Below are 27,087 nucleotides of genomic sequence, written 5' to 3'. Positions count from 1 at the left end.
GCGGGCCTGAGGGCCACGAGCTGCCGTGGTTACTGCATCACAGGGTCTCGTTCTGACCCGGAGCCGGTCTGCTCCGGATGTGGGTGGGGCTCAGCCAGCTGCCCCGCCACACTGGGACCCCCCAGCGCCTCCCCACGCACTGCCTGCAGCACCCGGGGTCACCCCGGCCTGCTTGCCGGGTGCCGGTCCCCTCTGTCCCTCCCAGGCCTGGGAGTGTCCGCCAGGGGAGGGCTTGCCACCTCTGTGCCCCAGGGTCACCCACAGCACAGGGAGTGGCTGTGACCGGGGGGGGGTGGAGGGGTCCCCACGGCGGCTGGCGTGTCCCCACAGGAGGGGGCAGCGCATCTCCCGGGAAGGGCACGAGGGCAGCCAAGGAAGTGGCGCCGCTGTCCAGGGGCCAGTGTCCAGCCGCCCCAGGCCCCGGGTGGGAGGCCCGGCCGCTGCCCTTGGCCCTGTGCCCAACTCACGTCACTTCTGTTGAAATACTTGAGGGCCCCCTCGCGTTCCGTCAGCACAAACTTCCGGCTTAAGAACTGCCCGTTGTCCCGGCCGCGCTTCCAGAGAAAGCCTTCTCGGTACCCTGGGGGAGAGGGGCCCAGTCGGACAGCCGCCATGGATCCGGGCTGGCGGCTGCCACCCTGACGAGGCAGAGGCCGGGTGGACCTTGTTCCCGTCCCCGGGGGACCCGCAGCCCCCAGGTGCCGGGAGGCCGGCGGGTGTGAGCGGGCATCAGCCTGTCCTTGGACCCCAGGCCACCCCCTCTCCACCGGGCTGCACGCTCCTGCCCTTTTTCTCTTCTTTCTCTTGCCAGGTGTGACAGGCACGCGGGGATGTGAGCGCACCGGGCGGGCACACGGTGCGCGCTCTTTGGGTGTGAGCAAGGGCCTGGGGACGGGCCAGTGTCCTCGATCATCCAGGGGGCCCAAGGGTACCACAAGGGTCCTCGAGAGAGGGGGGCAGAGGGAGAAGTGAGCCCGGCAACACTGGGGCGATGGGGCCGCGGCCAAGAATCTGGGGAGCCCCCCCGGGGCTGGGCAGTGCAGGGGGAGCCCCCCAGGAGGAGCCAGCCCTGCCCCCTCCTCAGCCTTGGCCCCGAGCCTCATCGTGGAGCCCCGACCTCCAGGGACCGCAGGGTCCGTTTACGTCGCTTGAAGGCACGAAGCCTGCGGTCAGTGTCCCAGCAGCAGTGGTGAGAAGGCAGCCCCTCAGGCGCCGCGTCCGCCCTGAGCCCTCTCTCGCCCTTTCCCCTTTGCCTGCTCTGGGGCTTTGTGTCTGAGGTCTGCCCCACACGTGCCCCGGGGGCTGGGCCAGCTCCCTCTCAACACCACGCTGCTGGACGTGCTGCTGCCAGGTCAGGGATTCGCCCCTCTTCGTCGCCAGCGGGGCCCTGTGGATGCCGGGCTGTCCACCCACGCCCGGTGGACAGGCGCCTGGTCGTTCCCGGCCTTCCTGAGCAGCTCTGCTGTGCCCAGCGCGCCGTGTCTTCCAGGGGCGCCCACTGCCCTTGGGCATAGCCCGGGGGCACATGGCTAGCGGCGGGGGCCCTCACAGTCACTGCCCTACAGCTTTCCCTCTGCTCCTGCCCTGGGGAGAGGGTCCCGCTGCCCACGTGCGCTGAGTGAGATCCCTGCCAGGCGCCGTCTGAGGCTGGTCCATGCCGGGGGTGCCGTCAGTAGGGGTGGTGCCCAGAGCCCAGAGCCTGACGGCGTGGCTTTTGTATTTTGGACGCCATCTCTGGGTCCTGGCCCCCAGCCCCCAGCCCCCAGCTCCAGCCTGCTGCCGCCCGTCGGCTGTCCTGGCAGCCCCACACCCAGCACCATGGAGACTAGGAGCTGTTTCTCTGCTCTCGAGATGTGTGGTCCTAAAGAGGCGGCAGCCTGGCGTCGGGGACGGGGCAGCTGGCGCCTGTCTGTCTGTGGTGGGACAGTGCCAGATGAGGCCTGCTCCCTTCCCCCCGCGACTCAGAGGTCCCCGGCTTCCTCAAAGCCTGTGAAAGACACGTCCCCCGGGTCCCCTGCACACAGCCCAGCAGGCACATCCCCTCTGTGTGCACCAGGGAACAGGGCCACCACCGTGTCCCCAAGCTCAAGCAGGGCCCTCCCTGGAATGTTTGTTGACTGACTCAGTGAGCATTTGGCTGGAAGTCCACTTGCCTTCGGCTCAAGGCCGGCCCCCCTGGACCCTGCATTAGCCACACAGAGAAGTGCCCAAGGCGCAGCTTTTCTGCAAGGACGTTCCCCGCCAGCACCCCTGACCACGCCTGAGACATGGTAGGCCGAGCACCTGCACAGCCGTCTCATGTCCCCCAGACGGGCCTCTAGGAACATCCTGTGGTCATCCCCACTGCAGAGGACGAAACTGAGGCTGGCGTGGAGTCCTGTCCAAGGCCAGTGGCCAGCAAGGCTGGAGCCGCCCGCCCGGTCAGCGGTTCCCATACCCCAGGAGCCCGCGCCTGCCTGCGGGGCCCAGCAGGGGGCAGCAGCGCCTCAGGATGCCGGGCCCGGCACGGGGGCGTCTCTGCCGCAGCCGGAATGGCGCTCCCACTGGTCACCCCTGAGGCGGCTCTGCTAACATGTCCCGGGCCAGCCCAGCGGAACGGACGGAAACGCTGGCCCGAGTCTGCCTGGCTCCCAGGCCCGACGGCGAGCTGCCAGGATGCCTAATTTTGGGTCTGCGATGTGGCAGCAGCATTTTCGGGTGGGTGCTGGCCAGGTCCCCGACTTTGCCCCAGCAGATGGGCGGCTATTTGGCCGCAGCCTGAAGGTGGTGGCCCCCAACCTGCCCACGTCCAAACTCGCCCGAGCCGTCCTCTCTCAGCGGCCCCCCAACCCCGTGACGTGGGACGTGGGCAGCCCAGGCTCTGCCGTGCGGACGCCCGCCCACCATGTCCCGGGCTCCAAGCCGCGGGCCCCTCGCCACCCACCCTGAGGCAGGCCCAGGCCCTGGGAGGTTCCCGAACCCGTTCCCGGCTGTCGCGGTGCAGCACCCGGCACACAGCCACGGGCTGGGGGGGTCTGCTGCCCGGCCTTCCCTGTGACCCCTGCCAGTGGCAGCCCCCTGCCCCGCCCACACCCGGGGCCCGGCTGGCTAGAAGTGACCATTTTCTCCCAAAGGACTGGCCGGTGCTGGGGCAGAAACCAGAGCGTTCACTCAGCACTTATTGAGCGCCTACTGTGTGCTGGGCCCACTACTCGCTGCGGGGAGCTGGAGGAGCCAGGCCACTCCCGGCCCCGCTCAGCCGCCTCTTCTCTGAAACCCCTGCGTGGGACGGCCTGGGACGAGCCCAGGAGAGGCCGTGGACACCAGGGCTGGCGACGAGATGCCCACTGCGATGGACCAGTGACCAAACCACAGACTGGCCATCCATCCCCCAGCGGACAAGCAGTAGGGCAGCGGGGCGGCTGCAGGACGGGGCAGTGGGCAGCTTCTCAAGTTGAACATGCACTTCCCACGTGACCCAGAGAAACGTGAAAACACAAACGTGGTGAGCACACCCTCACGTGTTCACAGCAGCTTCACTCGTCAGCGTCACCGACTGGACACGACCCACGTCCCTCAGCTGGGGACCAACTGGTCCCTCGCACAGTGGACGCTGCGCTGAGACAGCTGCGCGCCAGGTGCAGCCGAGAGGAGCCATCCGTGACCTTCCAGCGAAGGCGCACACGCAGGCACAGAGCAGACCCGGGTGGGTGGGGCGGGGGGCCCGGGCAGCTCGTGGAGCTGTTCATCAGGTGTGCAGATCACACGTTAACGTCGTAAAAAACTGGAGCAGGGACAACGTGGCCGAGCTCCAGGGAGGCCCAGGACTTGCCGGGGGCCGGGCCAGGCGTCCTGTGCCCAGGCCCTGGGGTGGCCCTCCCTGGCTAGGAGGTGGGCCCCCACGCCGGGTAGCTTCTCCTGGGGGTGCCCCGTGGAGGGTGTGCCCTGGGCACGGGTGGCACTAGGGACACCCCCTCCAGCCGCCTCCCCAGAAGGGCCAGGACCTGGTTTCCGGGTCCTGCTCCCCCAGAGGCCGGCACGGGAGCCCCGGGAGCCCCGGCCCTCCACCACTCAGGTTCCCAGCTGCTCCGGCTGAAACGGCCAAAGGGGCCGGTGGGGAAAGGTTGAAGGCGGAGGGTCAGTGGGCGCAGGCTGGGCCGAGCGCGGTGCTGCTAGGACTCAAAGCCCGTCGTCCGGTGTTCCAGGAACATCACAGGCTCTGGGAACAGCACACGCGGCGGGTGCTTCTGGGTGTGAACACGGGTGTGAACACAGGTGTGAACCTGAGATCGCGTGTGACTGAGTGCATCTAAGAGCACACGCGTGTGAACGTGTGTGATTTGCGGCTACAAGCACCATGGGAGTGTGTGTGAGCCCGTGTTAACACGCAGGGGTTGTGTCAGGGCGGCACCAGGAGGGGGACAGAAGCGCCTGCCTTGTGTGTGGTTCCAGCCCCGCCAGGGATGCCTCGGGCCCCGTGTGCCCCGCGCCTGAGGTCACTCCACGCTCCCACCGCGACCCTGCGTCCCCACCACACAGACGGGGACGGGTGCGGGGGCCCCGCCACTCCCCCCCGGAGCCCCCGGCCCACCGCCCCCAGGGCTCCACGCTCTCCGAAGGGGGCCGAACCCGCGAGGCAGGGCCGGCCAAGCCGCGCAGGAAGCGCTGAGTGTGTCGGTGACGGGGGCGGCCGGCCCTCCGGACAACAGGGGCCCTTGTCGCCCGTGAAAGGCGGCCATTGAGGCTCTGGCTGCAGGCGGGGACGGTCCGGGGACGGAGCCAGGAGCAGCTGTTACCCGGGGTCACCCCGGCGAGGGGCCTGCGGGGCGGCGGAGGCGCAGCCCGGCCCCGGCACGCCCAAGCCTTGGTCCTGCTATCCCGGGGCGAGCATCTCCCGCGCCCGTGACCTTGGCCGAGGTCAGCCGGGAGTGCCAGCCGCACCTGTGACCTCGGCCAGGCTGGCACCTGCCGCCACACCCACCACCACAGCAGAACCGGCAAAGCCAGGCTGGCGCCCCAGCAGCACCGAGGCCGCCGCCGTCCCACCCAGAGGCCGCGCCCCCACGTCCCCACCCGGGTCACGTCTGTCCACAGCGGTTTCGCTGTGGTGACGTTTCCCCCACGGCCACTTAGCGGGAACTTGTTTCCCCTCCCTTCCCTCACAGTTGGGTTCCTCGTTATCACAGGGACCCGTGGAGACGTCCTCTGCTCCGGCTCAGATCCTGTGACGCCGCTACCGTGTTGCTCAAACCGTCCAGCTCGGCCCCGGCAGTGACACTTCCTCCGCGGATGCCCTAAGTGCACCGGGTGGGGACCGGGCTCGCCTGAGGCCCCAGCAGGCGGCGTGTTGGGAGGGTCCCCAGCAGCCCCCGAGCCCACCCCAGGCAGGTGGGCGCCCCGGCCCGGCCTCCCTTGGCCACGTCACACCTCGGAGCGGCCCTGCCCCGGCCCCGCGGTCCCCCTCCCTGGCACGTCCCCATTCTCGGGGGCCGTGGGTGTGTCGGCCCCTGTGCCGTGGGAAGGGCGCTCCTGGGGGGGCTGGGCCTCGCCAGGGACGCGGCTGGGGTGGGGGGAGGGGTGGGGGGAGGGGCGGGTGGGCGAGAGGAGGCCGGGGGTGGGGGGGTGGGGGGGTGGGGGGGCGGGGGCCTGGTCGCCCGCCATCCCGACAGAGTGCCGGGCGGGGCTCTGGTCCAGGGGCCCCGGCCAGCCAGGCAGCAGCGGCTGTGAGGAGCGGCGCCCCGGGTCTCCTGAACGCCGCCCTCTCCCAGGAGGAGGCCCGGGGGGTGGGGGGTGGTGGCGGGCTCTGGGGAGACAGGTGGGCGAGGGGGGGCTCCGTCGGGAATGAGATTCAGAGGCTGTTCAGGACCCGCGCACAGAGCCAGGGCTCAGGCACCTCTGGGAACCCAGGGGGGATCCCAGCAGCTGGTGCCCCGGGTGCCCCGGGCACTCCCCACATCTCCTTGAGGGGCCCTGCCCCGCGGGTGGCTTGGTGAGCACTTCCGTGGAGTCAGGGGACCAAGCTGACGGTCCCCAGGGCCCCGCACACCCAGGACTCCGTGCCTGTAAATCTCAGGGCTCTGCTGGGCGGGGGAGCGGGGGGGCGGGGGGCGGGCGGGGAGCCACAGGCGTGAATTTTCAGGGCTCGAGGGAGGGGGGGCGTTAGCGTCCTGGGCAGGGTGGGTGGGCTTAGAGAAATGGGAATCAGAGCCCCATTAAGGGTCTCTGCACCCAGGCCGTGAGCAGCTGCCGCCTCGTGTGGGGAGCAGAGACGAGGCCCGAGGCCGGGGCCCCCCACGCCGGAGGGGACGTGTGAGTCGGGGGGAGGCTGCAGAGCTGCGGGGGCCGGGCGATCAGAGATGGGGGCACGCGTGCACAGGGCCCTTCCAGCGGATCAGCTGCTGCCCAGTGGGAAGCCAGGGCCCCCGCGGTGGGGGCCGGCACCGCCTGCTCCTGCCAAGTTCTCACCGTCACCCCGCCCGGTGCCCCCTCAGCAGCACCCCCGCAGCGTCCCTGGGCCCAGCTGAGCTCGCCCCGCTTGCGCCCGTGTGGGCTGGCCCTCTGCGGCCCCCATCACCTGTCCAGGTGAGACAAGGGCCCGCCCCCGCAGGTGGGCCCCAGCCTTTGCTCTTCGCTGCCCCGAGGGTCTGCCGGAGAAGCCGCCCGCTCCGTCCCGCCACGTGTGCACGCCCCACGGGCTCTCCCCATCCCAGCCCCTTTGCCCGGCGCCCCAAGCACTCCTGCGGTGTCGGAGACGTCTCACGAGAGGAATGGCAGCAGCCCGCGACGGGAAGGTCTGTCGTCGTGCCACCCTATGCACAGCCCCGCTTTCTCAGGGGGGCTCCAGAGGCGGGCCGGCGCACACACATCTCCCGGCCATCGTGACTAGGTCACACGCCCACCCCTGACCAGTCGGGACCAAAGCTAAGACTTCTCCTGACGCTTGGGTGAAAGTCACACTTGCCCTTTTCTCATGGAACCCAAAGGCGTTTCCAACCCAGGTGAAAAGTCTGGACCTGCCGCAGTAAAGCCACCACCAGCAGGCGCGGTGCCACCCCGAGAAGCAGGACCAGAGGGGGAAACAGGAGCCAAGTCCTGACAGCGCTGACTGAGCCCCTGGTTCAAACTGTGCCTGAAGCCAGATCAACTGTGTGAGCCACTCTTCTCCCTGTCTTCCTTATGCCCAACTGGGTTGGACTACTGTCGCTCACAACCAGAGGCCCTAATGCAGGAACAGGCACAAAATCCTGCACCTGCCTCTGAATCGAGGCCGCACGCCACGCGTTATAAATCGCTGAGACGTTTATGCCTGGGAGACAAAGGCTGTGGGGTGAGCCTTCCTGGGGTCCCAGAGCAGGGAAGGCCGGGTTTCAGGCAGGACAGGGCACAAGCGCCCCAGGGCTGAACAGGCACGGGCGCCCACGTCCTCTCTCCCTCCCATGTCGGGGGCATCAGGAGAGGAGGAAGTGGCTCTCTGGGGTGGGCCGTAATTGAATCGAGGCCACGTCCCAGCCCTGGGCCACATCAGGGGCTCGGGAGGAGAGGAGAGGGGACCTGGAGCCGCCTGCTGTGCAGGAGCAGGGGCTGCGCGCAGAGCCCCTCCCGGCCAACGGGGGATAAAGGGGCCGATCCCGCGACAGACACCTGAGCCGCCGCATGTGATCACCCCCAACCCGTGTGCTGACAGAGCCCCCGGGGCCTGGCCCACCCTCCCTGGGCCCACCTGGCCCGGGCCCATCCACACCCCTCCTGCCAGGACCCACCCACCCTGCGGGCCCTCCCAGGGCAGAGGTGCTGCCCCCACCAGCCTGGAGGGCCCCGGGCAGCCCCCCACCCCTCGGTCGGGGCTCAGGGCTGGGCTGTGAGCAGCTGTGGGGACCCCTGGTGCCAGGTCAGTCGGCTGGTGTCAGGGGCCAACGGATGGACACGGATTCAGACCACTTAAGCGGTCGCCCAGGTTCCTAAGGATCCTGCTCCAGCTCCGGGGGGCAGGGGCGGGGGGACAGGGGGACAGAGCGGAAGGACAGACGGACAGGTGCCGGCGTGCTCACCTGCAGAGTAGGGCTCCTGACGCTCGGGGTGGGTGAACTCCTGCCGTTCGTACTTGGCCCGGATCCACTGTTCCCGCAGGAGTCTGCGGAGAGAGGGGACGGGCTGGGGGACAGTGCGGCCTGAGCGCAGGCCCGCGGGAGCTGCCGCGCGGAGGGGTGGGCCCTGGACGCGGTCCCACCGCCTCGCAGGTGGCGGGGCTGAAGGGCCACCAGCTTTGAGCTTTAACATCGTTCGCTCATCAGATGGTTTCACCACTCCATATAGTCCCCTTTCTAAAAACTGAGATGTAACTCACGTACCGTAAAATCCACCCGCTTAAGGGTTCGAGTCAGCAATTCCTGGTATACTCACAGGCTGTGCAGCCACCACCAGGATCTAGTTCCAGAACAGTCCATCGCGCCAAATGGAAACCCCATCCCAGTTAGCAGTGCCCCCGCCTCCCGGCCCCAACCGTGAGTCCGCTTCCTGTCGGGACGTCTCCTGTGCCCCCGGGAGGGGAACGTGTGATGTGCTCAGAGTGTCTGGGGCTCATCCATGTGGCAGCTCAGTCACCCCACCCTCCTCCCCCTCCGTCTGGGAGGCTGGGCTCATGCTCGGGTCCAGAGAAGGAAAAGGCCAGGCCAGCACCTGCCCGCCGGGGGCCCGCCCCGTGCTCCCCCGAGAGCGGCTCCCCAGGGCAGCAGTGGTCGCAGGTTGCAGGAGGGCAGCAGGCAGGGGAGACAAGGCAGTGAGGAGGGGGCTTGCCCACGGGGGCGGCCTGACGCCCCGCAGCCCCCGGCCGCTCCCGTCTCCCAGGCCACCCCCTCCCGTGGGGTCCCCCACGAGCAGCCAGGTGGGCACTCGGCAGCCCTGCCCTCGGCCCAACGTCTTCGGCGCCAGCTCCCCTGTCCCTCCGGTGCCGACATGGCCGCGTGACCCCGGTGGCCTGACCTCACCTTGGCCCCCCTCAGCCCGCTGTGCCCACCTGTGGCCCTGGCGGCCCCTGGCCTCCTCATCTCCCAGATCTCACGGCTAATGTGCAAAGGCCCCCGTCCCCAGACGCCGCCACAGCCCGAACTTCTGTTTCAGATACAGGTAGATTTAAACTGATGTCACTGCAGAGGTGGCTGCAGCTGGGGGGCAGGGGGCAGCTGGGGGGCAGGGGGCAGCTGGGGCACAGCTGACCACTTCCTCCCCACGTGGACTCACGGGGCCCGTCTCCCACCGGGCCCCTGGGCACCAGGCGGGGGTGGCCACACCCGCCGCACGGGCTCGCGGACGACCGAGGCCAGCAGGAGGGGCTGCTTCCCGCTTACCCGCCTGCCCTCACAGGACGCTTTCCCCCGGGCGGTCAGCCCCACGTCACTAACCTGCTCGAAGGTCAGGGGCTGGGCTGTGCCCCTGGGGAGGCGACCCCCTCGGCCACGGCCTCCCCTTCTGCACAGACGGCCTCGGGAAGACGGTGACGAAGATCCATGCTCGTGCTGGGGCAGCTCTCACCTCCAGCCGCCCCTGCGAACCCAGACCCCCTCCCATCTCATCTGCGTGATTTCCGAGGCTGTCATGGGTCAAACGGTGTCCCCATCCCGCCAAGTATGTATGCTGGAGTCCCAACCTGCACGACCTCAGGCCTACCCTTGTCTGGAGACAAGACGGCTGCAGACCAGTGAGCCAGGACGAGGTCATCCTGGTGCAGGAGCCCTAACCCCGTCTCACCGGGGCCCTCATGAAAAGGGATGTCTGGACACAGGCCACAGAGGGACGACCACGTGAGGACACGGGACGCCGGCCCCGGGAGGACCACCCCACGCAGCCCCAGGACGGGGAGACACAATTTCTCCTGCTCACGCCGCCGGCCTGTGGCCCCTCTTCGGGGGCCTCGCCTGGGACCCGCCAAGGGAGGGGCACCCACAGGCCCACGGCTGCCTTGAGCGGGGCTGGCTCCCAGCTGCCCCAGCCACACAGCAGGCAGGAGGCCCGGCTTCCAGCAGAGGCCAAACTGAGGGGGCCGGCCTGACCGCCCGCCACAATGCTGGGGTTGAAACTCAGGGCACCGGTGGCACCGGAAGGGAATCTGGGCCCCGGCCGCTCTCTGAGTCACGCGGCCAGGCCCTCTGCTTCTCACGTTACCCCAGCTGGCGGGGTGGGCTCCGAGCTCCAGACGGCAGGGGCTGGGGGACCACTGTGTCCGGAACCCACCCTGGGCCAGACCCCGGCCACCTGACTCGCCACCTCATCGCACCCTCGTGATGCCCCGGTGGGGCAGGCGGCATCCTTCCAGCTTCACGGCCGAGGAAACTGAGGCCACTGGGTCTTAGCCTGCCGGGAGGCTGTTGCAGCCCCTGTGCTAAGTGTGCATAGCTGAGGAGGCGTACATTCCAGTGTACACGGGCATTCACACCCCCTCCACCGCTGCAAGCTCTCCACAGTGTACACGGGCATTCACACCCCGCTTCACAGCTCTCCACAGTGTACACGGGCATTCACACCCCGCTGCAAGCTCTCCAGAGTGTACGCGGGCATTCACGCCCCCTCCACCGCCGCACGGCTCTCCACAGTGTACGCGGGCATTCACGCCCCCTCCACCGCCGCACGGCTCTCCACAGTGTACGCGGGCATTCACGCCCCCTCCACCGCCGCACGGCTCTCCACAGTGTACGCGGGCATTCACGCCCCCTCCACCGCCGCACGGCTCTCCACAGTGTACGTGGGCATTCACGCCCCCTCCACCGCCGCACGGCTCTCCACAGTGAGCTTGGCTGTCAGCCCCCCCACCCTCCTGGTCTCATGGCTCCCCGGTTAGGTTTCCCTGTTGACAGCAGCCCAGTGAGGGGCCTCTCCCCAGACCCCATCCCTACCGGCATCTGCACCCTCCAAGGCTGGTCTCGGGCAGACCTGAGCACCTGAGTCTGGGGAATGGGGCGGGCTCGGGTCCCGTGAATCTTCACTCAGTGGAGGTTTCTGGAAGGTGGGGCCCACTGGGGTTCTGAGCACCCTCCCAGTGGGGACGCCTGGTCACCCGAGAGGCCCTGACCACGCAGCCCTGCAAGGGGGCTTCGCAGGGACCAGGCTGCAGAGGGGCTGGCCGAGCCCTGGGCAGGAGACAGGCCTGTAGCCAGTCTGTCCCCTCGCCACACGCTCAGAGCAGTGGGGATGCAGGGTGTCCATGCAAATGGCCCAGACCACAGAGGAGCCTGTGGCCGGGTGGTTAAAACTGGGTCTCAGAATCAGCTGCCGCCTTGCCGATTCATACCGAGATGCAGCCGGGTGCGGCGGGGCGCGAGTTCCCCGGGAGCCCAGAGCCCAGGATGCGCCGGGGCCCGGGGGGCCGGCCTGCCCGTGAAGGGGTGAAGGGGTGAAGGGGTGGGCGCGGCGTGCCGAGGTGAGGCCAGCCTCGGTCTCCCTGCCTGTGAAGTGTCCGAACTGGACGCGCCTCCCAGCCTCCCCACTACGGCCCAGTCTCCCACCCCTCGTTCACACAGAACTAGAAACACACAGCCCTGCGTGCAGCCCGGGTCCAGGTGCCGCCAGGCGGGGTCCCCAGGGTGTGGGGTTCACCAAGTGAGTCAGGAGGCGACAGCGTTGAGCAAACAGGAGGGAGGTGCCGCCCGGGGGGCCGGGGCCGGATGCAGGGCGCCCAGGGACCTCGCAGCCATGGGCGCGTCCCCGGCCTGGGAGGAGGCTGGGCTGCGTCCCTACCCTCCTTTCCCAAAAAAGGAAACTCCGGGAGGGGCCCTCATCACAAGAGGGGCCCTTCACCTCTGAGCCGCAGCTGAGCAGCTGTGACACCGGCCAGCTGAGGAGGGGGCCGTCGGGGGCCCGGGTGACCCTTGAGCGCATTGGGAGGGTTGCCAGGGATGGATGGGTGGGTCTGATATGGGTGGAGAAGGTATGAGGGGTGCCTGGGGGGGCCAGCTCGTGAGATGGGGGAGGGTCCCCAGGAGCCCCCCAGGAAGGATCCAGAGACCCCTGGTGGGCAGGTTCCCTGCTGGTGCTGAGCCTGACACGGGCAGCCAACCCCACGGGGAACCTTCTGGAACCCCCCAGTGTGCCGCCCTGTGCTGGGCACCAGGAAAAGAGATTTGAGGAGCCCACCCTCCCTTGAGCCCATGGGACCCAAGGAGGAAAGGCCTCTGCAACCCCCCGGCTCTGAGTGGCCAGAGGAGGGGGGAGGGGTCCTCAGGAATGAGCGGCGGCCAAACGGAGCCAGCCTGGGGGCTGGGGTCCTGGGGGGTCAAGCAAGGGCCTCGGGTGGAAGGAACAGCCGGGGGATGTTGGGGCGGGAGGGGCATGGGGAACGGCCATCCAGCCCGGAGGGGGAGCCACTCAGGGACCACGGGGGCGGGAACCCAGGTGGGGTGCAGATGGGGAAACTGAGGCACAGGGAGGTCCGTGCGGGGGGCGGGGTCACACGGGAGCGGGCCCCCCACCTCCCCAGGTCCACGCCCGGCGCACCAAGAACCAAAACCAAGCGGAGGACAGCCTGGACGGGGCCCCCAGGACGCAAGGCCGGCGCCCACCTTGCCCCACGCCGGCCCCTCCCGCCCGCCAGCGGGTCGTCCCGAGCCATCTCCAGAGCGTGTGGGCTGTTTACCAGCGACCCTGACAAAAGCCCTTTGTTACTCACTGGCAGTCGGAGGCCGAGGGCCGGTAGTAGAAGGCGGGCACTTTGGACTCGAACGTGGCTCTGGCAACATGGTTTCCGCGGGAGGTCATGAACTGCAAGAGAGAGGGGGGGGTCAGGGCCCCAGAGGCCAAGGCCGGCTGACCCCAGGGCCCTGGAGGCTCGCTGCCTGGAAGGGAGTGAGCGGGGGCAGGGGACTGCCCTTCCCCGCAGCTGGCTGGGGCCAGGTGCCTCCAGAAAGGGGCCCTCCTTGGGACGAAGGCCCTCGCCCCTGGCCTCACACGAGGCCTGGCTTGTCCACTCTGCCTGAGCGGCGCAGAAGCAGCCCACGTTCCTGTAGGGCAGCCAGGCTGCAGAGACCAGGCGTGCGACTGCAAGCTGTGAACAAGCTGGGGGGGTGGGGGTGACGGGGAGCCTCTGGAGCAGCCGCCATGCGGGGCGTCCCGGGCACAGAAACGGCACGTGCAAAGGCCCTGAGGTGGAGCGAGCTGGGCGTACTGGAGGAGATGCCCTGGCCTGGCCGGTGCGGGGAGGGGGCCTGACCACAGGGGCCTCAAGGGCAGGGAGGGAGTGTGGGCTCCTGGTGCTCTAGCCCTTCCCTCTAAGTCATCGCATTTGAGGACCATCAGGCCGTGGATGTGGAGGGTCAATGGGGAAAAAATCACAAACAATAAGATGCTTCAGCAAAAGGCTGATACCAACTTGAATCCTAAAAGCGATGGCTTTTCTATACAAAACACCAATCTGCTCAGAGGTCCAATAGGAGGAAAGGCCCGCCGATGAGAGCACCTAAGAACTAGCTCTAATGAGGAGCATTCAGTCTCTACGAAGAAACTGTCATGTGCTCCTGGGGAGCAAAAGAAACTCCAAAGACATACCAAGTTCTTGGTTAGGGAGACAGAAAGCATGCTGTCTCCTTATGTTTATCTATTTTTAGCAATTCTCAAAAAAAGAAAACCAGGAATAGAATTTTCAAGAGCTAGCAAAGATTCTAAAGTTCATTTTAAAATTAACAAGCAAAAGCATCCTAGAAAATTCTGAAAATGAAGATGCTTCCCTACGAGATATTCAAACCTGTTATAATGCTACTATGAGTCAAACAGTACTGACCAGAAAGCCTAAAAGGTCCAGAAACAGATCCAATAGGATCTAATATCCAACATTAAACAGGTTTAGTAGGACAAGTTGGTGTACAATAGTGGTAACATCTCAGATCGATGGGGGAAGTGCCCATTAGTTGATGACCAATAAGAAACTGGAAACTACTGGAGCAAAGGGGGTATGCTTTTCAGCAAAGTAAACTCCAACTGGATTAAAGACTGAATTTCCAAAGTTAAACAATAGAAATAGTAGATGAAGGGAATTTCCTGGTGGTCCAGTGGTTAAGCCTCCACGTTTCCACTGCAGGGGGCAGGAGTTCGACCCCTGGTCAGGGAACTAAGATCCCGCATGCCGTGCAGCGTGGCCAAAAGTAGATGAAAATCACGGGATGATTTAAAAAATAATTTTAGGAAAATATGGAAGGAAATCTTCATGACTTTGGGTTAGGAGTGGTTTCTTAGAGGTGGCACCAAAAGCACAAGTAACAAAAGAAAAAAAAAAAATCAGTGGAACTTCATCAAAATTAAAAACCGTTGTGTTTCTAAGGACACCATCAGGAAAGTGAAAAGATTTATGAACCTTAAAAACACGAGGCTCATGAGAAACGGACACAAAATGCCACACAGCATGGGACTGCTTTTGTATGAAACATCCAGAACAGGCAAATCCAGAGACAGAAAGCCGACTGGGGGTCTTAGGGGGAGGGGAGTGGCCACTAAGGGGGACGGGTCTCCCCTGAGGTGAGGGAAATGTTCTGGAACTAGACGGAGGTGATGGTTGAACAAGATTGTGAACGTGCTTGATTTACTTTTTACTGCAGTGTAGGTGACATACAGTATTGGTTTCAGGTGTACGGCATAGTGGTTCGACATTTATACACATTACGAGATGACACAGTTGTTACAACACTGTTGACTGTATCCCCTGTGCTGCGCGTTACATCCCGTGACTTATTTTTCATACGACTGACGTTCACGCCTCTGAACATCCTGCACCTACTTCTTCTGTCCCCCGCCCCCCTTCCCTCTGGCAACAGCTGTTTGTTCTCTGTACCTATGAGTCTGTTTCTGTTTTTTAGTATTTGTTCATTTTGTTTTCCAGATGCCACATGTAAGGGAGATCATACAGTAGTTGTCTTTCTGTGTCTGACAGATTTCGCTTAGCATAATACTACCCTCTAGGTCCATCCATGTTGTCGCAGATTGTAAAATGTCACTCTTTTTTATGGTTGAGTCATATTCCATTGTATATATACACCACATCTTCCTTACCCATTCATCTGTAGGTTGCTTCCATATCTCGGTTATTGTAAATCACGCTGCAGTGAACATGGAGGTGCGTATATCTTTTTGATTAAAAATATTCTAGTAAACACCCAGGAGTGGGATTGCAGGATCATATGGTAGTTCTATTTTTAGTTTTTGGAGGAACCTCCATACTGTTCTCTGTAGTGGCTGCACCAACTTACATTCCCACCACCAGTGTAGGAGGGTTCCCTTTTCTTTACATACTCTCCAGCATTTATTACTATTATTATTTTTTAATGAATTTACTTTCCTTATTTACTTATTTATCGATCCATCTTTGGCTGCGTTGGGTCTTCACTGCTGCGCGTGGGCTTCCTCCAGTTGCGGCGAGGGGGGCTACCCTTAGTTGCGGTGCGCAGGCTTCTCACTGCGGTGGCCTCTCCTGCCGCGGAGCACAGGCTCTAGAGCACAAGCTCAGTAGTTGTGGCTCGCGGGCTCTAGAGCGCAGGCTCAGTAGTTGCGGCACACGGGCTTAGCTGCTCTGCGTCATGTGGGATCTTCCCAGACCAGGGCTCGAACCCGTGTCCCCTGCATTGGCAGGCAGATTCTTAACCACTGTGCCACCAGGGAAGTCCAGCATTTATCCAGCATTTATTACTTGTAGACTTTTAATGATGGCCATTCTGACTGGCGTGAGGTGGTACCTCATTGTGGTTTTCATTTGCATTTCTCTAATAATTAGCGACAGTGAGCACCTTTTCATGTGCCTATTGGCCATATGTATGTCTTCTTTGGAAAAATGTCTGTTCAGGTCCTCTGCCCATTTTTAATTGGACAGTTTCTTGTTTTGATACTGAGTTGTATGAGTTCTTTGTATATTTTGTGTAATAACCCTTATTGCATAAATCGTTTGCAAATATCTTCTCCCATTCGGTAGGTGGCCTTTTCATTTTGTTGACAGTTTCCTTTGCTGTGCAAAAGCTTTTTAGTTTGCTGTAGTCCCATTTGTTTATTTTTGCTCTTGCTTCCCTTGCCTGAGGAGACGGATCCAAAACGATATTGCTAAGACCGCTGTCGAAGAGCATACTGCCTGTGTTCTCTTCTAGAAGTTTGATGGTTTCAGGTCTTATATTTAGGTCTTTAATCGATGGTTTCAGGTCTTACACTTAGGTCTTTATCCATTTTGAGTTTATTTTTGGTATATAGTGTAACAAAGTGGTCCAGTTTCATTCTTTTGCATGTGGCTGTCCAGTTTTCCCAACACCATTTATAGAAGAGACTCTCCCCCATTGTATGTTCCGGCCTCTGGATTATTCACTTCATTTTTTAAACATTTATTTTATTGAGGACTTCCCTCGTGGCGCGGTGGTTATGAATCCGCCTGCCAACACAGGAGACACGGGTTCGAGCCCTGGTCTGGGAAGATCCCACATGCCACAGAGCAACTAAGCCCGTGCGCCACAACTACTGAGCCCACGAGCCACAACTACTGAGCCCGCGAGCAACAACTACTGAAGCCCATGCGCCTGGAGCCCATGCTCTGCAACAAGAGGAGCCACCGCAATGAGAAGCCCACACACCACAAGGAAGAGTAGCCCCCGCTGGCCACAACTAGAGAAAGCCCGCATGCATCAACGAAGACCCAACGCAGCCAAAAATAAAATTTATTAAAAATTATTTTATTGAAGTATAGTTGATTTACAACGTTGTGTTAATTTCTGCTGTAGAGCAAAGTGATTCAGTTACACATATTATATATTCTTTTCATATTCTTTTCCATTAGGTTTATCACAGGATATTGAATATAGTTCCGTGTGCTATACAGTAGAACTTTGTTGTTTATCCATTTATACATAATAGTTTGCATCTGCTAATCCCAAACTCCCAGTACTTCCCTCCCCCAGCTCCCCTTCCCTCCAGCAACCACGAGTCTGTCCTCTATGTCTGTGAGTCTGTTTCTGTCTCATAGATAAGTTCATTTGTGTCATATTTTAGATTCCACATATAAGTGGTATCATAAGGTATTTGTCTTTCTCCTTATGACTTACTTCGCTTGGTAGGATAACCTCTAGGTTCGTCCATGTAGCTGTAAATGGCATTATTTCATTCTTTTTTATGGCCGAGTAGTATTCCATTATATACATGTACCACTTTGTTCACTTTAAAATGAATTTTATGTTACACAAATTTCACCTCAGTAATTGAAAAAATTACATAGCTCCTTAAGATATAAACTGCACTTTTTGCATTTTAAAAATATTATTTTAAAAGTAAAGTTAAAATATAACCAACCGGATGAGAAGAACTACTTGCAGATACTAAATCTGATAAGGGATTTGCGTCCAGAATACATGAAGAACTCAATAATAAAATCACCTCACGCAATAATAAACAGACAACCCATTTTTAAAACAGGCAGAAGATTTGAATGGACATTTCTCCAAAGAAGATACACAAAAAGGGACTTCCCTGGTGGCGCAGTGGTTAAGAGTCCGCCTGCCAATGCAAGGGACACGGGTTCTATCCCTGGTCTGGGAAGAGCCCACATGCCGTGGAGCAACTAGGCCCGTGAGCCACAGCTACTGAGCCTGCGCTCTAGAACCCGTGAGCCACAACTACAGAGCCCGCGTGCCACAACTACTGAAGCCCGTGCGCCTAGAGCCCGTGCTCCGCAACAAGAGGAGCCACCGCGATGAGAAGCCCACTCACCACAATGAAGAGCAGCCCCCGCTCGCCGCAGCTAGAGAAAGCCCGCGTGCAGCAACGAAGACCCAACACAGCCAAAAATTAATTAATTAATTAATTTATGAAAAAAAAAAAAAGAAGACACACAAATGGCCAAGAAGCACATGAAAGGATGCTCAGCATGACTCATCGTTAGGGAAATGGGGGCCAAAACCACAAGACCCCACCGTGCACCCAGCAGGACGGCTGAAGTCAGACAGACGGCAGTGAGCGCTGGAGAAGACGCGGAGACACTGGAATCCGCATGGATCGTTGGTGGGAATGGGCAGCTGTGCTGGGAAAAGCCTGGCAGATCCTCAAATGTTAGACACAGAGCCACCCTAAGGCCCGGCAGTGCCACTCCCTTCTCAGAGAACTGAAAGCACAGAAGTATTCTGAGCAGCATTGCTCACAAGAGCCGGAGAAACGAGACAACCCAGGCGTCCATCAGCTGGTGGACGGATAAACAAGACGTGGTCCATCCATGCGACGGAAATGACCTCGGCCATAAAAAGAAATGAAGTGCTGACACCTCGATGACACAGATGAATCTTGAAAACACGGTGCTCAGTGAAAGAGGACACAGGAGCCACACGTGGTGTGACTCCACGGACACGAAGCGTCCAGATCAGGCAGATCCATCAAGACAGAAAGCAGGGGTCCTCCTCTCAGCAGGAGCTGGGGTGGGGACAGTGCGGGGGAGTGGCGGCTAGTGGGTACAGCCTAACTGGGGATGTGAAAATATTCTGAAATTAGATCGTGGCAATGGTTGCACAGCCCTGAGAATTCATGAAAACTACTGAACTGTACACTTTAAAAGGGTGAGGTGTATGGTGTGTGAATGACAGAAATCAAGCTGTTCTGAGTAAAAATAATCTGAGGGTAGGGCAGGCCTATCTAAGTGTGCTGTAAACCCTAAAGCCACAAAAGGCAAGGTTGAGAAATGTGATTACTTCAAAGTAAAAACGTTTCCACTGCAGAAACCACCATGAGCAGAGTCGAAAGACGCCCTTGAGAAGAACGTCCTCACCTGCCGCCTCTGAGGGCTGCAGGCCTCCAGGTAAACCACGAGGAAACGGAAGCAGCCCGCGGCGGCGGCCCAGGGCCCGGAAGCTCACAGATGGCTCTGAAACGTCTCACAAGACGCCGCACCTCACTCAAGACGAGAAAAGACCCTCCTGGGAGCAAGGGTTCACCTCTCTGTGGGCACAGACGGGCCCTGGGAGACAGGGGTCGGCAGAAATGCGGCAGGCGCTCTCACACGCGTGGGCACAGGCGTGGCTAAGAGGGGAGGCTGGCAAAATCCCTCAAACTACAGTCACGGAGCCGCTGAACTTCCCCTTCGAGGAACGTGAGCCCCGTCGCTGCCCCTGCGGGAGGCGATGCTTCTGTGAGGCCGCCGCCGGCCCGGTGGTCACGGTGGGAAGACCCCTGCGCCCTTGCGTGCACGGAGACGCCTGCTGGGTAAACTGGGGCCCTCCAGGCGGGGACGCGCGGGGCACCCGCACCCCCCGGAGCCTGTGCACGCGGACCGGGGAGACAGCCCAGCGTGACCCGTGACCGTGGTCCGTCCACACGGTGGGCGTCACTGGGCCTTTATACGGGGGGGGGGGAGCGCTCGCGTGGTGGCTGAGGCCGGGGGAGGGGGGAGCTGAGGGCTCGGGGCTCTTTCTGAAGTGATGAAAACGTTCTAAAATTGACTGTGGTGACGACTGCTCAACTCAGTGACTGGGCCATAAACCGCTGAACTGTGCTTGAAAGAGCGAGTTGTGCGCCTTGTGAATTACATTTCAGTAAGCTTCTTTGAAGAAGATGCTATAGAAAAATACGAAGTTCAGGGAGAAAAATCACGGAAAGAAACAAAAGGAAGAGGCACGGACGAGGGTCCTGCGTGCCTGGCCCACAGCCAGGGCCGAGCTCCCCGCATCACGGCCGCCCTCCCGGGAGCGGGCCTGGCTCACGCAGGCTCAGGACCCCCGGCCGACCACCAGCCCAGGGACTCAAGGGCAGAGTGAGGGGAGGACCGGAGCCCGGAGGCCCGGCAGGCCCCCTTCCACACCGACCCGCCCCACCTTGGGGCGGGGGCCCAGCGCCCTGCAGGCCAAGCCCTTCCAGCCCCTCGAGGTCACCTCTGTTTTAATGACGGAGTAGAGGGGCAGACGACAGAAAGGGGATGAAGGCCCCTCTCAGCTCCCAGCGCCCCCGCCCCACACCTGCACCACTGGCACCAGCCCGGCCTCCCTTCGGACCTGCTCACGAGCGTTCGCAGGTGGAAACCAGAGCTTTGCTGATGGCACCCGTGTCCAGGACCCTCTCCCTCTCTCCTCACGAGGCATCACACCCTGCGGGGTGTCAAGGAGCCTCCGCCTCCACTGTCTGACCGCTGGGGTGAGGGCGCCTCCAGCCACATGTGTGAATGTTCCACGTGCACAGGGCAGCTTCGTTACCTGCAGGCTGACTTGGCAGGAAGGCCTGGGTAGACCCGGAACTCTGCATTTCTAACAAGCTCCGGGGAGGCTGCTGCCACCAAGGCTGCATGGACAGCAGCAAACTGTTACTCCCGGAAGCAGGGGGAGTGCACAGGGAGCACCCAGCCTTGGATCCCCCAGCCCTGAGGCAGCCACCAGCCAGGGAACTCCTTCTCTCACTGGGTGGGCATGGTCACCACGCCCCCTGAACCCTTGACCCTGGAGTCAAATCTGAGGAGTTAGGGGGGTTGCCCCTTGGCTCCCACCCATCTCCCCGCAGCCTCCGTCACGGGTCAGGCCCCACCTGGGCAGCCTCCACAGCCACAGCCCTCTGTCCGGAACTCGCTACCCCAGGCTGTGCCCTGTTATCACCTTCAGTCAGGCTGTGGGGCCCTGCCTGCCACCCCGGCCCAAGTCACCACCCCCTGCCCACCGGCAACCTGCATGTCCCCCTCTCTAGGGCCTTCTCCAGGGGCCAGCCACTCGCCAGGCCCCCCATAGCAATTGTGCAATAAACACGGGTCAGGTGGATGGATGGATGGATGGATGGATGGATGGATGGATGGATGGATGGGTGGATGGGTGGATGAATGGATGGGCAGGTGGATAGATGGATGGATGAGTGGGTGGATGGATGGGTGGATGGGTGGATGGATGGGTGGTTCAGTGGGTGGGTGGGTGGATGGATGGTTCAGTGAAGGGCTTGACTTTTGTTACCTTCTGCGACTCTCCATAAGGTTAGCAATAAAACCCTAACAACAAGAGGGCCCGTCCCATTGCACAGCTGCCCCATGCTGTGTTCCCTGAGCACCAGAATGTCCCCGGTGTGGGGAAAGGGGACCAAAGCCGCAGGAACCGCCCATGGAGGGGAATCAATAGTCTCCTGCACTCGCTCGCTCATTCATTCGCGCTGCGGCTGCCGCAAGAGGAAGGCAGGGAGAGTCAGTCCTGGGACTGGACGCACAGGGCGGGGACAGTGGCACAGGAGGGCCGAGGTCCAGCTGCTGGCCCCTTGGCCTCCCGACACTTGTGGATGGTCTCCCCGCAGCCTGGGATCCCTGACAGCCCGGGCCCCCTTGGGGCACCAGGGATGGAGCGACCTCCGAGGTGTCATGACCCAGAGGGTGCGGCCGAGGTCACCCAGGGGCAACGGGACAGGCCTGTGTCCTCCCATCCCCACCTGGCACCCCTGCCTGGCCTTACCTCCACTTGGGCATCCTCCCAGGCGTCCAGGCGGACGGACTTCACCTTGCTGACCTGAGGGATGTTCCGGTGAATTCCAGAGCAGCTCAGACAGATGAACACCCCTAGGGTGTATGAGGCCCAGTCAGGATCTGGAAGACAAGGCCAGACGTTCAGGGGGCGCTGACCCCGAGGGTCCCCCAGAGGGGACAGAACACTGGACCAGGGCCCACAGGGCTGGAAGGCCCCCTCCCTTTCTGGCCTTGGTCTCGTCTGTGCAATGGGAGGCCGGCCAGGAGACCAGGTTCACAGGCTCTGGGGGCCCAGAGTGGGGGTCCCTGCCCCCCGCACAGAGGAGCAGCCCCACCCCATCATCCTAGCTGCTCCCGGGGACCGAGGGGACCCTGAGTGGACCACAGTAGCGCGGGAGACACTGGGGCGACGTGCTGATGAGAACCCGTGATCAGCTCCCGTCTGGCAGGCGTGACCAGGACACGCCAACACGTGTCACGTCCTGCAGTTGAGGCAATGGAAAAAGCAGAATGTAGCTAGGGCGGGGCTGTGGAGGCCCAACTGTGTCCGCACTGCGAGAGGTTTGACATTTTTCACACTGAACGGCGGCACCGCAGACATTGAGGAACATGATGCTTGTTAAGTTGGGCGGAGGGTAAGTGGGTGCCGGCGCCCGAGTCCCCAGTTCATCCGCCATCTGTGCGTCCACGTGGTAACTGCGTGAGGGGCTGGGCCGCGGAAAGGAGTCCTACAGAGGAGGCTTTCTCTGGAGAGGACGGGTCGTCCAGTAAAGGCTTCCTGTCTCTCAGGGAAGCTTCTGGATCGGACTGGTCTAAATCAAGATGCCCAGTGGCTCCCAGCCGAGGGCCACCAGCTTGAGCAGGCTTCCCTGGGAGCCCCTGGGGGGCTGGTCTGCACGCAGCCCCTAAACTAGCCAACACCCCCCACGCCCATGTGAGAGCACAGCACTGAGCCCACCCTGCGGTCACTGCCACCCGAGGGGCCCGGAGCCCACAGACCCGGGGGTCGCTGGGATCAGCACGTGGATGCCCCCCCAGGTCAGGAGGACACTTTCCTCTGTGATGAGACAAGGCTGGGGGACATCCCTGGTGGTCCAGTGGTAAAGAATCTGCCTTACAATGCAGGGGACGCGAGTTCGATCCCTGGTCAGGAAACTAAGATCACACGTGCCGCAGGGCAACTAAGCCCGCGTGCCACAACTACTGAGCCCATGCGCCCTGGAGCCTGTGCGCCACAACTAGAGAAGAGAAAACCTGCGTGCCGCAACTAGAGAGAAGCCGGCGCACCACAACGAAGAGCCCGTGTGCCGCAACTAAGACGGGACTCAGCCAAAAATAAAAAAAAAAAAAAAAAAGAAAGAAAGACAAGGCTGGGAGGTGGCTGTACCCACGGGGGGGCCGGCCCAGGCCCCCCACCCTACTGAGGACACAGCCCTGCACCTCCCTTCAGGGACTCCCAAGAACCCACCCTGGTGCCAGAGGGTTAGAGCCCTCCTCAGAGGCCAAACACCAGCCACGGGCCCACGCAGCATGCGTGTGTGTACGTGTGTGTGTGTGTGTGTGTGAGGGTCCGTAGGGGTGGCAGGCACCTCTGGTTCCTGGGTCAAGACCCCTCCAGCCCGGGACCCTGGGCCCCAGACACACCTCCCTGCCTGTCTGGGGAATGAAGGGTCAGCTCGCAGACGCAGGGGCACAGGCGGCTAGCGGGATGGGCAGGCGAGCTCGGGGGAAGGAAAAGCCTGGTTCTGGCACTCACGGCCCAACTCACAGCCATCCAGTCCGGAGGCCGCGCGGGGTGTGACCGCTCTGGGGTCTCGCGGAAGAAACTGGAAGCCAGGGAGGTAGGTCTCCGGCCCGCGACACACAGTCTAGGTGGCACGTGGAACAGAGAAGCTTCGGGAGCAAAACGGCCGTGTCATCCCGAGGGCCCCTGCCCCGGCCTCTCGGCAGACTCTCCATGGGGGCTGCGGGCACGGGCGAGCCGGCCTCCTAATGAGGGATGCTGGCCGCTCACGGGGTCGGGGGCCCGGCCACGGCTGGGCGGTGGGGGAGGGTTGCCCCGCCCAGGGACGCAGAAGCAGGCGCTCCGAGGCCTCCGGGGGCCCCTGCCCTGCCTCCCCGCTGCGTGGGGCTGGCTGACAGCGGTGGCTCCCAACCGGGGCCAGCACAGGTGGGGGCAGCCCAGAGACCCGGGGGCCTCGGGCCTCACCCCAGCTCAGAAGGGCCGTGAGCGGAGGGGCCCCTCCGTCCTCCTGACTCCCAGCCTCGCGCCCTGCTGCCCTGCGTCCCCCCGGCCAAGCCTCTGCCCGCTGGGCACACAGACGCTCATCATGTCAACTCTCTGGGTGGAGCCTTGGGGACCTCTCCTCCGCCCCGGCACCCCCGCCCCAGCTCACACGTCCACCCCGGGCCTCCCCGACCATGGCCGGACCCCACGCACCCCTCGCGACGCCCCCTCGCTCCCCGGCGTCGGCCCGTCCTGGCACTTAGGTCTCTGTTCACCACGGGCTATCTCGGCCCCCAGAACGTGCAGGGGTGGGGGGCCCGTGAGCTCCCTCCCGCTGCCCCAGGGTGACCGCTGGGGGGACGCCAGGGAGAGGCCACCACCCCGCTGCCCTGAACGTGACCCGGGGAGGTACTCTGGTGGCAAGGGCTTGGCAGCGGCCACAAACCGGGCCCCCGATGTACTGGGGTGCACGGGTGTGTGAGGACCCTGGGGGGTGGGCACAGGGGGCTTGGGTAGGGAGGAGGCCGCATGCCCCAGCTCTGAGCCTCTGGGGAGGGGGCGGAAGGAAACACTGGGGGCCAGGGAGCCCCAGAAGACCTCCAGCCCAAGGGCTCTTGGACAGAAGACCCCCACTCGTGACCAGTTTTCACCAGCTCGTGGGGTGGCGGAAAACGTGCATCTGCAGGAACCGACGTGCTACATCAGCCCTTTATCCTCAGGACATGCTTCCCCACGTGCGTCACTTTCAAGAAACCGCTTGGCTGCTGCAAAGAGGACCCAGGAGAGCACCCACCCAGGGTCCCCCTGCCAGGCCCCAGCCCAGCCTGCCCCGCGGCCCACCAAGTGCAGCCACGTTCCCCCACCCCCCGCCGGGTCCAGCAGTGGTGCCCTCTCTGCGGAAGTGAGGAAATCCGGATGGAAAGCTAGCAGGTCTGAGAGCAAGTGAACGGAGAAGACAGGCACCCAGGGCCCGAGCGGGGTGGCCGCTGCATGTCCCGTGGTGCAGGAACCCACTTGCAATGGGGACGGGGACAGGACAGCTAGAAAATTGCACTGGGGCAGGGGGAGGGGCTCTGGCAACCCTGCCCGAGCTCCTGGCACCCGGCCGCTCACCGGGACCCCGGAGGACTCCCGGCTGAGCCCCGTGGCCCTGTCACACCCGCCTGCTAAACGCCGGGTCCCCCCCTCCGCCATTCCGGGCTGTGCGTCCCGAGGCCGCTGACAGCACGGTTCTGGGCACAGAGGTTCCCTGCCCGGCGGCCACCACAGCCCGGCCGGTCCAGCCGCACCGCTCGTCCTGGGGTTCCAGAGGCTGCTCCAGCTCGGCCCACCCTGGCCCGGCCCCCAGCACCTGCCGGCTCACCAGCGTCTGCCCCTCCGCGGGGTCACGGCGCCGGCACTTCCCGGCCTGGCCTGCAGCTCGGCGTGGCCGCGGGACCCGAGTCCGGCCAGTGAAGCGTGAGCAGGGGGGACCCACGTGCCCCCAGGCCCGGGCGACAGCCCCCCCCCACCGCCCGCCGTACTCCGGGCCCATCCTGGGCTGGTGGGGGACTCGGGGGCCGGGGCGGGGGAAAGAGCCGGGCCCCTGAGTCACTGCCCGGAGGACAGAGGCCCGGAGAGGGGGGGACGGACACCGCCAAGGGAACTGCTGCGAGGACAAGTCAGGTCCCTGAGACGTGGGGCTGTGTGTTCAGCAGGGAGTCTGTCTGCCCGTCCCCTGTGGCGTCCTGAGGCCCGAAGTCCCAGCGCCCGGGATCCGCACCAACAGACGTGTGCGGCAGGGTGAGGGCGCGCTGGGCAGGCACCGCGGCTTCCGGGGACGAACGCGCTGCAGGGAGCGGCAGTGTCCCAGGGGTCGTGGAGAAAGGCTGAAGTGAGGTCCCGGGGGGCAGTCCCGGCCTCCCCCACCGCGCTCCGTCCTCCCCAGGGACGGCAGTCCCGGGGCCCGGGGCAGGTGGCACCGCTCCGGGCTTCGCCTTCCTCCTCTGTGTGGTGGGACGATGGCAGCCACTTACTAGGGTGATGGGTGAAACGAGCCCCCGGGAGGGCCCTGGTGCAGGGGAGACCCCCTGTGCACCGCTCGGTGATGCTGCTGGGTTCTGCTCTGAGCGTGGACCTTGGCTCTGGCCCCCCTCACAGCCTTCGTCTACTGAAGTGGAAATTCTGAGATTGGCTGAACAAGGGCCACCAGAAGCTCCTGCCCCGCTGCGGGGCCAGGACCGGTGCCCACGCGCCCCCATCCTCGCACACAGGCTCCAGCAGGAGGCTGTCTGTCCCCTGTCCCGGAAGCCCTGTTTACAGGACACTTTAGCAGGGATTGGCAAACGGCGGCCCTCGGGCCTGGTCTCATAAAGTTTTACAAACCATGGGCGCTCAGCCATGCCCATCATTTACATTCTGCTCATGGTTGCTTCTGTGGCGCAGGGACAGAGCTGAGTGGTTGTCACACAGAGAACGTGTGGCCCACAAAGCCTGAAACAGTCACTATCTGGCCCTTTAAGAAAACGTCTGCCAAGCTCTGCTCTAGAGGGAAAAATAGGTGTGACACAGAGAGCAGCCCAAGGAAGCAGGTGATTAGAACTGATGCCTCAAGGCCACTGCCCACACCGCCCATCTCTGATCACAGATACCGAAGTTCAAGGAGAGGCTACAGACTTGCCCAGTGTCATGCAACCAGCACAGGGACCCACTGTGTAAATTTAAGGCTGTCTGACCCCTGCCCGCCCGCCCACTGTGTGTGTGAGGGTTTGCACACATGCATGCCCACAGACACAACCTGGGTGGCCTCCTTCCAAAGAGGGCTCACAGAAGTTTAAAATTAAGGAATGGAGACCCTAAGCCTTTCATATAACAGTAAGAAGACAAGACCCGGCGAAATCAAGTGTTGGGGGCAGGGGCAAAAGAAAGTTGTCACTTGAAGAGCAGGAAGTTGGTGCCTTTTTAAAAAGCTATGGAGATACGACACTGTCACACATTCACTAGAAAGGGCAAAATTTACAAGACTGGTACCACCCGGTGTGGATGAGAGTGCAGAGCACGGGGTTCTCAGACACTGCGAGTATAAATTGGTTCAACCCACCTTGGAAAACGGTTTGCAGTGGCTTACATAATTAAACATGTATCTCTCCTATAACCCCGCAATTCTACTCCTCGGTATTTACCCAAGAGAAATGAAAATATGTCCATAAAAACTTGCACATCCAACAATATGTAAGAAGTACAAAGACTGTAATCAGCAGGGATTTATACCAAGGATGCAAGGCTGCCTTAAAATGTGAAAACCAATCAGTGTAATTCACCGTATTTGCAGATTAAGAAAGAAAACACATATGATCGTCTCAATAGATGCAGAAAAAGCATTTGACGAAATGTAACACCCTGATAAAACTTCTCAGAAAACTAGGAATAGAGGGGAACTTCCCTAACTTGATCAAGGGCATCTGTGAAATACCTACAGCTGACATCATACTTAATG

At 62.3% G+C, this 27,087-nt stretch overlaps 1 protein-coding gene across 1 annotated transcript in view; it reads right to left on the bottom strand.

The window, feature by feature from the left end:
- The window catches only part of ADAP1 (ArfGAP with dual PH domains 1), a 62,088-nt gene that overhangs the window by 12,373 nt on the left and 22,628 nt on the right, over positions 1–27,087 (bottom strand). Inside the window, exons 2-5 of the mRNA XM_061208360.1 lie at positions 21,375–21,505; positions 12,635–12,726; positions 8,028–8,110; positions 468–580 (exon numbers count right to left, since the gene is read on the bottom strand). Coding sequence (XP_061064343.1) covers positions 468–580; positions 8,028–8,110; positions 12,635–12,726; positions 21,375–21,505 — 419 coding nt within the window. The remainder of the gene's footprint in view (positions 1–467; positions 581–8,027; positions 8,111–12,634; positions 12,727–21,374; positions 21,506–27,087) is intronic.

The sequence above is a fragment of the Eubalaena glacialis genome, chromosome 13 (assembly GCF_028564815.1).
Source record: "Eubalaena glacialis isolate mEubGla1 chromosome 13, mEubGla1.1.hap2.+ XY, whole genome shotgun sequence".
Classification (NCBI taxonomy): Eukaryota; Metazoa; Chordata; class Mammalia; order Artiodactyla; family Balaenidae; genus Eubalaena; species Eubalaena glacialis.
This window is presented reverse-complemented; position numbering and strand designations above follow the sequence as displayed.